This window comes from Pterocles gutturalis, unplaced genomic scaffold, assembly GCF_000699245.1.
Source record: "Pterocles gutturalis isolate BGI_N339 unplaced genomic scaffold, ASM69924v1 scaffold5920, whole genome shotgun sequence".
Lineage (NCBI taxonomy): Eukaryota > Metazoa > Chordata > Aves > Pterocliformes > Pteroclidae > Pterocles > Pterocles gutturalis.
In genome coordinates, this window is record NW_010140666.1 from 86,809 (window position 1) to 100,513 (window position 13,705).

At 41.4% G+C, this 13,705-nt stretch overlaps 1 protein-coding gene across 1 annotated transcript in view; it reads left to right on the plus strand.

Moving 5' to 3' along the window:
* Positions 1 to 13,705, plus strand: part of ATP8A2 (ATPase, aminophospholipid transporter, class I, type 8A, member 2) — a gene marked incomplete at its 3' end in the record, with an annotated part of 199,975 nt that overhangs the window by 86,802 nt on the left and 99,468 nt on the right. Inside the window, exon 24 of the mRNA XM_010083758.1 lies at positions 6,162 to 6,334. Coding sequence (XP_010082060.1) covers positions 6,162 to 6,334 — 173 coding nt within the window. The remainder of the gene's footprint in view (positions 1 to 6,161; positions 6,335 to 13,705) is intronic.

A 13,705-nucleotide genomic window follows, 5' to 3' on the forward strand; every position in this document is an offset into this window, starting at 1 on the left:
AAAGCAGGTGGGGTAGGTTTATTATGGAATATACCACCATGACTTGAATTTAACTCAGGCATAGAGACCATAACAACATTAACCCTTACATGCATTTGTCTGAGTTGGAATTGTTGATATTTTTAGAAACAACTCAACCAACCATGTCAAATGTGGAAAAGTAGAGTAAATACAACTAAAAAACCAATTTCCTTAGCTTCCTCAGTTTGAGCTCTGTGGCTGACATTTTGCAATCTAACTGGTCCTTTTTTAATGTTTGTGCTTTGAAGCTTTGATTTACTTGGTGGTCTCGTGTGAATGGATTCTTAAGCCCTTGTAAAGCTCTAATGAAACTGATAATGTTACTGTCATTCAACAGACAGCTTAAGCATGTGCACATGTCCTCTACTGGCTAATGAAGTGTCTGTGCTTGAATAGCTCATGGAATCAGGGCTACTAAACTAATGGACTTTTAGTTGATGCTCCTTCTGACCTTCAAGTAAAATTGTATCTGTATTTTTAATATTTTGTGGAAACTTATCTGATATGCCACAATAAGGCCTGATTGGCAGGTACCTTTCCAGGTTTCCCTGGAGCAGCTGGATGCTCTGTGTGTCTAAAGGAAATCTTGAGGGATGGGAAACAAAGTTTATTATGGATAAGTGAAAGTGCTTCTGTAATATTCTATTTTTGTCAGAACTCCTGACAAAATTTTAATTTACTCTTGATGGGTGCTCTGTAAAAATGGCAGGGATATTCCACAGGTCTGAGTTTAGCCAGGTACTTTCTTAGGACTGCTATTGATTTCTGCTCCATTGTGCTTGTTCTAGTAGAGGATTAATTTAATTATTCTTTGATGTGACTTGAAGAGGAAATTTATCAGTTGATGTCAAACACAGAGTAAAAGCTAGGTATCAAAGTAGTTTTCTACTCTAGTTATCAGTAATGAGTTGCCTATGGAACGATATAGTTCCCCATGATTTCCAAGTGTTTGTTCATCTGCTTACTTAGGAAGTCTTTATTATATCCCCAGTGAGATTTAGGTCTGGTTTCTTTTGCTTGATTGCACTGGCCTACAGGAGCAGTAGTTTTTTAAAACATAGCATTTGTAACTAGTTGGAAGAAACAGAAATAATAACTAGTCTTTTTTTTACTGTGTAAGATACTAGGTTGTGAGTTAGCCATGCATATGAAAGAGTATATTGAGAGCTTTACAAAATGTTTTTTAAATTAGGTGCCTGTTTTCTAATCCTTGATATATAGCTTTTTTGGGGGCATTATTAACCCTGTTACTCATTCTGTGTCATCTTCTATGTAAGATGACTAACTTGAGTGACCAGCATGTGAATTGGATGAATCTTATGCATAGCCATGATAATGAACTACGGAGAGACTAGTAATCTCCTCTGATGAGAAACATGGTCTTTTGTAAGTCTTCCTGTTGCCATTTGACTTTTTCTTTTGGGCAAGAAGAAAAAGGCAAGAAGACAGGTGGCAGGTATTGAGTAACCCTCCTGAACTTGCCCTCAGGTTCTCTTCTGCCTCTGCTGGAGGGTGTTCTCAGGCCCGGGCCCTTCAGCTTCCTTTGGGTCAGGTGAAGAAGCAACAGGAAAATGAGTGTTTCCTTTGAAGTGCCAGAAGGGCTAGATAAGTAATAAAGGCAGGGACTGCCTCCCTTGGTTTCAAATACCGAAGCTTTTCATCCTTTGGGTGGATTTGGGAGAATCCTTGGGAGAAGGACAGGAGGTAATTCTGCATTTGAGAGCAAGACAGAGGTAGTAGTGGAGAAGAACATTTCATGACATGACATTTCAAGATCCCAGGGGCAAGGGTTCTTGGGTTAAAGTTCTGTTATTGATGACATTACCTGAACTGTATCCCTTATAACCTCCTTGGGATTTCTGTGAATGCTGTTGCTACATAATGGTATTGAATTATGCAAAATGGCTTTCTTCCCCCAAGACACACCCTTGTCTTCCCTGCACCAGTTTGTGATGGTTTAAGTACAGTCATCTACTTTTGTGTTAAATTTTCAGGTACAGTGGAGGTGAAGCATGCCATGAAGTCATATATCTAATCCCTCACAGTTTAACGGGGAAGCAGGGAATGACGTAGACATTCTTGTAATGAATAAGGTGCAAAATGTAATCTGTGTGTGTCTGAATTGTGCAGCCTGGCATACTCATTAACTTGATCTGTAAATTGGCCGCCAGTTTGGGACTAGTTTCTTGGTGAATTGGACTGAGTTTGTTTTGACTACCATGCCAATAAGCGGGGTGAAATTGCAAAGCAACTTCCTCTCCTTGTTTCTTAGAGTCTCCTCCTTGCCTACATGCTGTTCTGCATCCTGCTTTACTCTAGAGGAGGGGTGACTTCTCTCCCCTCGCTAGCTTTTTGATCCACTTCCCACAGTTCTTTCTGGTAACTGGGGACTGAGGGCTCTCCTTCAGCAGACCCTGCACTTGGCTCAGGAGGTCCCTGAGCTACCAACTGTGGGGGGCCTGGAGCTCCTCTGGGAGTGCTGGTGTATGCTTGCTGTATTCGTGCACTCATTCCCGCCTGGTTGCTTTTGGCCACGAACGTGATCTGGTTTGATTGAGTGTGGCTATTTTTGTCTTTTATTTTACTGGCTTTGTGTAAAACTGATCTAGCAACCTTCAGAACTTTATGCCACAGATGGCTGGAAGTTATGCCATGTTTAGCAATTTTGTGATACATTTCAGACTTGAACATATTTATTGGGCTTTGTATGAGAAACATGATTCAAGGCAAGCGAAAATCTGTAGTCTCTAAGCATCGCAGTAACGCTCAGTCTTGCTGTTTGGTGTACTGTGGTGGGTGGCTGCCTTGACAGATCAAGTTAACACAGTATTATGCATGGAAAGCATTGTAAAAATTCAATTATTAGGTTTTTTGAAGCTAATTTATTTTTTTCTGAAACAAAGCAGTTCTTATTTGAGCTGGAAATAAAAAGATACAGGAAAAAATTTACCATGATCATATGAACATGGGCATTGTGATGGGTTTGCCCTTGGCTGGGGGCCAACCCACACACCCATTCAGTCAATGGATGGGGATGGGGGAGAGAATTTAAAGGGGTAAAAGGGAAAAAAGACCTGTGGGTTGAGATGAGAACAATTTAAAAACTTAACTACAATAGTATTGAAAATAATAGTATATACAAATGAGTGATACACAGTGATACTGCTGCCCCTTCCCTGCCCCCCCCCCCTCCCCGATGACCAAAGCTCCACCTAACTGTCCCACACTCATGGAATGGAAATAAGTCTGAGCATTCCAAACTGAGAGCTGACAAGGGTGGGGGGGAAGCCTTGGGAGAGCGACCACCTGGAGTGAGATGACCTGGAGTGAAAGAGATCCAGAACCAAAAGGGATGATCTTCTGAAGGGTCCTCACCTATATACTGGGCATGACGTGTGTGTTATGGAATAGATTATTGGCCACTCTGGTTCTCAAAGCCGAACCTAAGATCAAATCCTGGGCTAGTAACTGGGGCTGTGCTCCCTCCCAGCTTCTCCTGTTTGCAGGCAGCCAGAGAAGCGGGAAGACCTTGGCAGCCATGCAAACATCACTTTTTATCAGAAGCACAAATCCAACACACAGCCTCTTGCTAGCTATTATGAAGGAAGTTAACTCTGTTTCAGCTTAACCTGGGACAGCATTTAAAGGTCATTGTAATTCTGTAGTAGAAACCTTTGTAAAAAAAATCTTAAATGAACTGAAAGGGAATACTTATGTTGCTGATTATTTCAGTAAAACATGATTGGAATAATCCAAGTCCAAAATATTGGGCATGATCCTGCTGTTACTGTGATGGAAGTGAAGGTTGGACTGGTGGTGGTTGCTGATGGCTACAGTCAAGATACCTCTAGTCAGGGTGAATATTACTGTTATGGCTGGGTTAAAAATTTGCCACCAGAATGGGAGCAGGGAAGAGGGGAAGTGAGAGTAACAGAGGGCAGCATTGTTGTGCACAGAGTCTGACCCTCCTGAGGGCTGTGGTATGAGATGCCAGAGCTGCCACGGTGGCTCACAGGACCATGGCTGTTGGTAGGCTAGGGAGCACCAACAGGCTGTGTAACATCAGAGCAACCATGATTTTATTGGCGCTTGGCCTTTAGCAAGTGTGAGGGAAACATGGGTTAGTGTGGTCTTATTGAAGTGTAGTAATAAGGGAAAAAAAAAAAGAGAGCGTGGGAGACGTCTTTTGCTGAAAGTCAAGCCAGAAGCACTGTGTGTGGTTCTCTGTCCTAGAGGTTGTGGGGTAGAGCTCATTCTCAAGTAGTTTGACATACTGAATTGATTTACCTCAGTTCCTCTGAGCACTGTAGTAGTGCCCGTCTGGTCACGTGTTCTGGGTGTCCATGGCAAGGTGCTGGGGGCTGTGGAGGCCTTGGTGAGGTGGGGCTGGGGCTGCCTGGTGCTGACACAGCTGGTTCTGTGGGGCACAGCTGAACCCCTCAGCCAAGATGGGGGCACCTCTGGGAATGTGTATTTAAGAAAGGACAAAACGCTGTACAGGTGGTGAGGAGTGAGGGGGGAAAAAAGTGAGAAACAGCCCTGCAAGCACCCAGATCAGAGGAGTTTTCCGTCACTTTATTTCTAGAAAAAAATCCCACTTTGGTATGATGTTCCTCTTCTTTAGAGTGCACAGAAGCAGCTTAAGAAGGCTTAGATCCAGAAGCTAAGAAGCCATGGTCCTAGGAAGCTCTTTGCATTGTTTTTTCCTACCTCTTCCCTTCACGGATAGATGCTGGAGAGGTCACTGAAGCAAGTATTTTAGGAATGTAAACTTGTTTCCCACTATTTTAGTAGTGCCATATGGAACTGGAGCTTTTTGGCATAGATGTCTTTGTGAAAGAGATGCAACCTTAAATATTTAATTTTGCCATCTCTGTAAGGGGGTTCATGTGTGCAGGTTTCAATACATCTTTGGTGGTTTGTTCAGTCATGTGCAAGAAAACCTCAACTCCTGTTCTCAGTTGAGTGTAGAGAGAGAAATCCAGACTCCACATCACTGCTGGCCTTCACTGAGGTGATCTGTTCTTCAGGAACAGCAGGTATGTAGTCCAGAGTAACTAGTTTAGCTGCTTTAGGGTATTTTTATTTTTAACATCTGTCTGTTAAACTGGAGGTGCAGATAGGAAATGCAGCACTTGGCAAGCTTGTGGCTTTGACATTGTCTGGAGAAATCTGGATCTATAAAACTCTGAACGGGTTGCAATGAGGCATAAATATCACATTTTCATTTCTGACAGTTACAGTTCTGTTCTAGTGGGTTTTAAAGAAAAAAACATTTTGCTTAGACCTGCAAAATGAGTACCTTTAAATATCAATAAGCAGAAGCATGTATAACATTTGGTTTAGCACAATTATTGAAAGCTACGCAGTTAAGATGAGCAGGAGTAGGAGAAAAAAATGGAAAAATTATATAATCCAGCAGTTAGTGATAATTTGTCAACTAAAAGCAGTGTTTGACTGGATCTGAAGTCTTAGTTTTCATGCTCTGCCATCCTATGTCCTGTGTAAAAAGACGTTCACTGTCAAAAAGTGTGCATACACTTCAGGTCATGAGGAACTTCTTGAACTGTTTAGTAGTGGTTAATTCATCTGGAACTGATGGTTAAACTAACCTGCGTGGGAATGGAAGAGACTGCTTTAAGTGTGAATTTCACTGCAGCAGGAAGGCTGAAATATTTGGGGTGACAGTGAAACATGAACACTTGATATATTTATTTTTTTCCCCAGCAGCAGCTGTCAGTGAAAATGTTCTTAGGGTAGAGAATGCTGTTTGAATAAATAATAGTACTTTGAATGATGTCGAAATCCATGAAGGGCATTAGGTTATACCTGTCCTACAGTTGAAAATGATGTATTGCAACTACTGTGGGCACATGCATCATGCAGGAGTGTGTAGTGGAGGTGCCAGAGTCTGCACTGAAACAAGGCATGTGTTCCTAGGCAAGCAGATGCAACTTTTGCTGATTTGTGAGCCACGTTCATGTCTGCATGAGGTCCTGTTAAAACACTGACTCGTGTCAGTGCTAGTTTTGGTGAGTGTGTAGTGTGTTCCGTTGCATGGTCCAGAGATGCCTTGCTGTAGTTGGATGCACTTCTCTTACATTAAGAAGAAACATGATTTCCTTCTGTTTATTCTTCAGGCAACAAGAGCCTCTCTGACTCAACATTGTACCAGTTTGGGGGAGTCGCTGGGCAAAGAAAACGATATTGCTCTGATTATTGATGGCCACACACTGAAGTATGCCCTTTCATTTGAAGTCAGGCAGAGCTTTCTGGACTTGGCACTCTCCTGTAAAGCAGTCATTTGTTGCAGGTAAGAAATTCTGGAACTTTCTGTTAACAAAATTGGCATGAAGCCTGTGAAATTTTACCTAGTGTGTTAACTTTCCTTTCATCCTTATAGTGCTCACAGGAAATACAGAAGTAGGGGAAATAGTGTGATATTCAAGAGGAGGCAAGCAGCACTGGTGAACAACTTATTCCTCTGCTTTGGAACTATTATGAAGCGAGGCTGTGCTGGGAGGAGTAGAGGAGGACTCGAGAGGTCCTCTTACACCACAAACAGTGAAAGTGTTCATAAGGCTGAGAGGGCAACAAAGTTGAAGATTTCAGTTCTTTCTGTCCGATAGGATGCTCTACAGTGCAGTGTTAGAGCTTGTACACCTTCAGGGTGAGCATTCAGTCAGCTGCATGTTCCCTTCTGGTGGCAGAACCTAGCTTCCTAGCTCTTGGAAGAAGTCTTATAAGCATGCTGGAATGCAGCTTGGTTAGTAGTTTCTTTCTTGCTCCTTTGGAGGAGGAAACAAGTTTTTCACTAAAATTAAGTGTCATCTAATAATGCAATTCCCTCTGCCACAATCAGTCCCAACTGAGTCCGATCTCTTTTATAAAATGATGAAAGATCACGAGAAAATATTATGACCGATTGCCTGATTATAGTAGACACTAATAAGGAGTGGTATGGGTGTGGTCATTAAGAAACAGGAGTTGGTTAGCAGGAAGTTTGTGTGACAGTTCAATTCAGCTCTAGAGAAGGTCTCTGGATAAATTTGTCTTGCTTTATCGATTATGTATATTATGCAAGAAAGTGTGTACCAGTGCAATTTGCCCTATTTTAAATGTTAGGCTGCCACTTGCTTTGCTATGTCACAGCAGAATTTTATGCTACTTGTGGATTTAGCCAAACAGCTGTGGTGCCATGTCGTGACTACTTCAGAAAGAAGGAAATAAGAGCCTCAAGAAAATGAAAAACAAGAGCTGGCCTGCTTTGTTTGCTACATAGCAGGAAGGCTGCATAATTTTTAACTTTGATAAATTATCGAGCTTTGAGGACTGTGTGCGTTTGTGCTCATTGCTGGTATTTGGGGAGAGCTGTGAGCTAGAAGAAATTGTTGGTTTAGGTGGACAGGAAGTTTTATCTGCATTCTAGAAGCAGGACCTGCTTTGTGGGAAATGACTATATGGAGACCTTTGTACGACTGCTTTGCAGTCTTATTTACCTTTATATGTGTGTGCACTAGCATGAAAATACTGCATGGCAAAAGCAATTGCAGTCCATGCACCTGAAGAAGAGGAACCCATTGGGTCTTCCATCTCTGACTAGTTTTTTTCCAAGTGCTGGGACCCGTGGACTGGTGTACTGCAGGAACCAATACTGGGGCTAGTGCTGTTCAATGTCTTCATTACTGACCTGACAATCAGATGGAGTACGCCCTAAGCAGGTTTACAGATGATACAAAACTGGAAAGAATGGCTGATACACCAGATGGTCGTGCTGCCATTCTGAGGGACCTTGGACAGGCTAAAGAATTGAGCAGAGAGAAATCTCATGGGGGTCAGGAAGGGGAAACGCAAAGCCCTGTGCCTGGGGAATTACTGCCCTGTGCGCTAGTAAACGCTGGGGGTTGCCAGGCTAGAAAGCAGCTTTGTCCAGAAGGACCTCGGTGGACAAGCTGGCCATGAGTCAGCAATGCACCCTAGCAGCACGAAGAACAGTATCCTGGGCTGCAGGATGAAGAGCATTGCCAGCAGGTCAAGGGAGGTGATCCTTCTTTTCTATTCAGCACTGGTGAGGCTACATCTAGAGTGCTGTGTCCAGTGCTGGGCTCCTCAGTATAAGGTACAAACAGGTTTAATGGAGAGAGTCCAGTGCAGGGCCACAAGATGATTACAGGACTGGAGTATTGTTCATATTAGGAGAGGCTGAGAGAGCTAGGAGTGTTCAGCCTGGAGAAGGCTCAGAGGGGTTCTTGTCAATTTCTGTAAATATGTAATAGGAGTGAATGAAGATGAGAGAGCCAGGCTCTTCTCTGCAGTGCTCCGTGACAGTACAAGATGCAACAGACAAAACACATCAATGTCTGTCTGAACTCAACCTCCCCACCCCACTATTTTACTGTGAGGGTGGTCCAATACTGGAATGGATTTTCCAGAGAGGTTGTGGAGTCTCTGTTCTTGGAGACTTGGAAAACCCAACTGGACAACATGGTGCTCGACAACCTGCTCTACCTGACCCTGCTTTAGCCAGGGGCCTTGTACTACCTGATTTCCAGCAGTTTCTTCCAACCTGGGTGATTCTAGTATTCTCTGACTGGGGATGAATGTCTCTTTTTCCAGCTGGTGCTCTGTGTCCTTCTCTTAAGTCCTGTTCTAAATAGGACTTTCCTAAATGGTTTCTTTAATAGCAGTTTTTTTGCTACTGCTGGCTGATTTTTGTGTGGGTGGGTGAGTGGGGGAGTAGAGGGAGAGGGCATGAGGTGGTAGAGGAGGGCTCACTTTTGCAGCGGTTTCATGGGCGCGAACAAGAGTGTTTTACGAGAGGGAGCTTGCACAATTGGAGCAATCTTCTCTTGAATGCAACAGGCCTAGATGCAGGGCCAGTAAGAAGGTCAGCATTGTCGTCTTTGTGCTAAGTTACCTTGGGCTTACAGAGCACCAGGTGCCCAGGAAGGGAATTGACCCTATGCTGTAGACTTAGGCTGTTGTCTTTGTGGGGAAGTTAACAAATGTTGAGCAAACAGAAAGTTCTTACTTTCATACACTCCGTCACAATGCTTTGGTAGAGATCCTTCCAAGGAAGTTGATTAGTTTATTTCTCTAAGATTTGACAAGCTAGGTCAAAGACCTATGTAGCTGAAACAAATCATAAATTACAAATTATTAACATTATACTACATGAATATATATAATTAACTGAAGATAATGAATGGTCCTGTTTTGCAAAGAGATGTATAATACTGGACATTTCCTCTCCTGTTACTTCATGACTGAGCCAACAGCAGTTTTAATTATTAGTGAATTACCAAATTGAGGAACAATGCACAAAAATACTCCAAAGTGTAAATCTAATGGGAAAAAATGATGTAATTTCATAGGCTTGAAAAGAAGAATAAAAATAACTGAGTTTTAAATCCCCAGGGAAAAAGAGGAATGCCTTTAATAGCCTTTAAGGCTTTGCAGGAACCTTCCATTTACTTGCCAGGTGTTTGATACTGAAGAAAGAAAAACGTTTTTTTTTCTGCTCTGCTGTTTTTAATAGTACTTTGTGTGTCACATTAGACAGTGCACTTTAACTTCACAGGAAAAAGTTTTAAGATATAATTGGCATACCAAGAGGAAATTTCAAATTAGTTAGTCTTCAAACAAAAATGTTAATTGGGAGGGGGATCTGGGGTTTTAAACTCAGTGGTGTGATGTTTAACCACTCTAGGAGGAGTTGTGTTGCTATTCTCAACATAGCATAAATTCATGGGACTTAATATTTCATAAATATACTACAACATATTCATGTCCTCTGGGGAATTTCAGCTGCATTTGCCATTCAGAGATTTTTTTTAAAATATACCTAAGATATGCTGTATATTCATTTGCTGGGCTTTATGCATAAACTGTAGTTGAACTTGACTCTCAGGGGTAATCTCTTAAAATGAAACTGCAGTAAACCTGGCCCCATTTTACATTAGGAGGGGGAGATGGTATCTTCTGATGGGGTTAAGTCCTCCACTGTTACGGTGTTTGCAACAGGCCACTAGTATAGTGGAGGAAAATACACCCCTTGGGAGACTTGGTGAAGCTTGCAAAATCAAACCAAATAATTTTTTAAGAAAAAGCCTTGTTTGTTAAAAGTTTTTCCAGAGCCTGACAGATCTTACTGTCTTCCCTCACACTGACTGGGATGTCAGTATGTCAAGAGCAAGCAAAACTTAGTTTTCAGTGGAAGTAAATGTTATTTGGAAGGCTGTTGAACTCATGACTTCATTTATGAGATCTGAGCTGTTGATTGCCTGTCTCTCTTTTTCAAATGTTCCTTTAGAGGACCTGTTTTTATTGACATTTTGTGAGAGCGGTAAAAAGTTAAGGCTTAGGTAGAAGTGAGATTATTTGTTTTACTAACAAAATTGAGTCTTATAATTCTTCTAGTGGTTATACCTCTTGGAAAGCTAGTTTGTACAACAGATTGCTGTGCTTGCCTTTGCATATAAAAGTAGCAGAGAAGTACATAACTTGCATGTTATGACATCATATTTAATTCTCTACTGAAGACCCTGCCTTGAATTGGAATATTTGTAATCCACATGTGTAGTGTTTTAGAAATACTTTTTATTTACTTTGTATGCTTTGGGAACTATTTTTTTGTTGAACAGAACTTTTCTGCAGGTGACAGTTACTCTGCCTTTGTATGGGTTTAATGCCGTATTAAGAAAACTTGCATCAGGAAGAAGCAGTTCATTAGCATTTTATAGATTAAGTAATTCCAAGCAGTTTATAAGTACTTCAACATTTATAATTAATTGTTGGACAGCACAAGTCTTTCCTTTAATTTCTCTCACACATGTAAGTGCAGTGAAGCAAGCATCTCCACAGAGATGTGTGACATGAGCCTGGGACCATGTCCCTCACCAGGCTGCTGCCTCAGGGTGTTTTTGCTCCTTGTTTTACTGGCCATTTCTGCAATACTACTTGAAGAGATGGGATGTTTTTTGAGCAGAGTATTAATCTTCTCCACATATGTATTTGCAGAGCAAGAATGTTCAACTGATCTTTTGTACTTGGATCCTGCAGCCCTTCTCAACTGAGTCAACAGTGAATTGATGCCCTTATAGGAGAGGGTTTGGGACTTGATAGCAAAAGAACCACACAGGCACCCCCTACCCCCCTCACCTGACTTTTCAGAGCTACTGTTCAGAACTCCTGTATTCTTAAATAGAGAAGATCAGCTGGCATGCAGTGTTTGGATGGTAATCACTCGCCTCAAACATCCACTGTGTATAAATTGGAGCAGAGGCCTGTCACAGTTTTATTTAGCTATTTCATAGCAAGTTGTGAGAAGTTGCTTGTAGAGGGAAATTCTGTTGCTCTGTCCTGTCCCTCTAAGAAGACACTGGTGCTTCACTGGATCTGATTCCACCTAAAGGTAATCAAGTTGCTTTGACCAGCCTCTTCTTTTCCTACAGCTATTGCATAAGACCATCTCTTGTTAGAACACTCCTACCCTTCGTGATGTGTGTTTTTCAATGCAGTATTCATCTGCTTCTGCTGTTCATGTTGTGCTAGTGTAAATCAATGTAGCCATGGGGAATTCAGTGCAGCTATGATGACTTGATCAGGCTGCAGTCTGCTCTACTAGTAAAATATATCACAATGTCTGTTATGAGCAATTTATCTTTCCTGAAGTTTTATCTTGTGGCTGGTTTTTGGCTCGTGATGAAGTTCAGGCAATAGGAACACCAAGAAAAATGTCTCAGTCGCTGTACACTTGGTCAGCTTTTCTGCCCTGCTTTTATCAGATGTCCTGTTCTGCAGAGATCTATAAAGTGGCATAGCTTGAGCAGAAATTGAGGAAATGTGGCAACAGTGACTTCTGTGAACTATTTGCTGTTTCCACAGGGGCACCTTCCATGTCATGGCTACTACATCAGCATGATTCCACTAGCTTTTAGGTGTGAAAGGTGTGCAGTTGTTGCTCAGTATCTGAACATTGACTGCAGGGCTTCTGCCCAGCCTCACCAACTAACTTGTTAGGTGGTAGTGGTATAAACTGTTGTGTTCAGTATCTTGGGCAACAGTGGAGCTGTAATGATAATGGTTAGGAACTGAGAAAGAAGTAAACATGGCCAGAAAACGCATGTTCTTTAGACAACCTCCCAAGAACAAAAAAAACCCCTCTGTTTTCCCACTTGTATTGCTATTTCAAATGGTATGCAGAGTGGGTGGGGTGAGGCCATGGGCCCACTGACATCACTCTGAGAAAAGACACTAAATGTTCCAAAATGAACATATGCTTTTATTAGAGTGTGTCTGCTTGGGTGTTGAAAGGGAAGGGATTTAATGAACTGAAAGCACAAGGTGGAAGAAGGGAAGGAAAAAAGCAGCCTGTGAAGAGTACCTGTTGCTAATTGTTAGTGCCACTTCATCGGCTAGGTAACAAGAAGAAAGATGAGGAGATGAGAAGTTGTTTTGGCACTTGGAGTTGTAGGGCTACAGTTTGGATGCTTCTGGTCTTCCATCATCATTTGGAAGAGACATAAATAATGTAGCTCACAAAATGAACATCTGGAATACCTCTAAAATATTTATGCCTGTAATTCTCATTGTTGCTGGTGTTAGTATTTGACAAAGTGATTATTCTGTGCTGTAGTTCAGAATGTATTTATTAAATCAAAATTTCATTAGAAAAGATCCCCATTCTTGTGACAGAAAATTGCAACATAATACAATTAAGAGTATGAAAACAAATTCTAACATTAATTGGTCCCGAAGAAAATTATGGATGTGTTACATCTTCATGTATGTACATCTTATGTTTTGCCTCATCTGTCACCTACTAAATTATCAATGATCATTCTCTTGTTCTATTTCTGACAACTCATGACAGCTGTATTCATCTCATGACTTGGAAAATGATGACTGAAGAATCATTCTGGCAGCTTTAATGTTTGTAAATAATGTGGGAGGAAGGTTTGAGGCTGCAGCATGATGTGGTATTCTCTGCACTTTTGAATAAAGGATACTCACAGATGATTAGAAATGATTGTGTAAACTCTTCAGTGTGTGTGTAGGTATACGTAGAGCAATCTTGGCACTTAGGATTGTTTTTCCTAAGAGCTTGTTGGCTGCTTTGCAAGAGCTACATGAACTTGACAAATGCTGCTAATTCTGTGTTGGGAAGACAACATGGGCAAACCTTAGGAGAAGGCTGGTCTTACAAATTTTGGTAATTATCTTGTCCTTTGAGTGACAAAGTGAGTTTCTGCTGAATATTCTGGCTTCTGTTTGTTCTTATTAATCAGTGTCCTGAGCTATGACAGTTTCCAAGCCTCACTGTTATAGTTTAAATCATTCAAGCACATTGCTAGTGTTTGAAGGGGAAAAAAATTACTGCTAATTCCAGTCACTTGTCTGGTCAACTGAGAACCTAAAAAGCCAAGTCTTGACTCCAATCCCAAGCGCATTAATGTTTCGCCAAAATGTTGCTCTATCAATTAGATGCATAAACCAAAGTAAGCATCCCAAACTCAGGGTAGCCCTCTTAGAAGGAAATAATGCTTATCAAGTCAGAAACATTTGTGAATCACTTATTCACTTTCCTAGGATTATTTTGCTTATACTTAAAAAGTGCTTACAGATAATGTTTTGACTGGTATTGTTTGGTTTTTAAATGACATGAGTGAAGCATTTTTTGCTC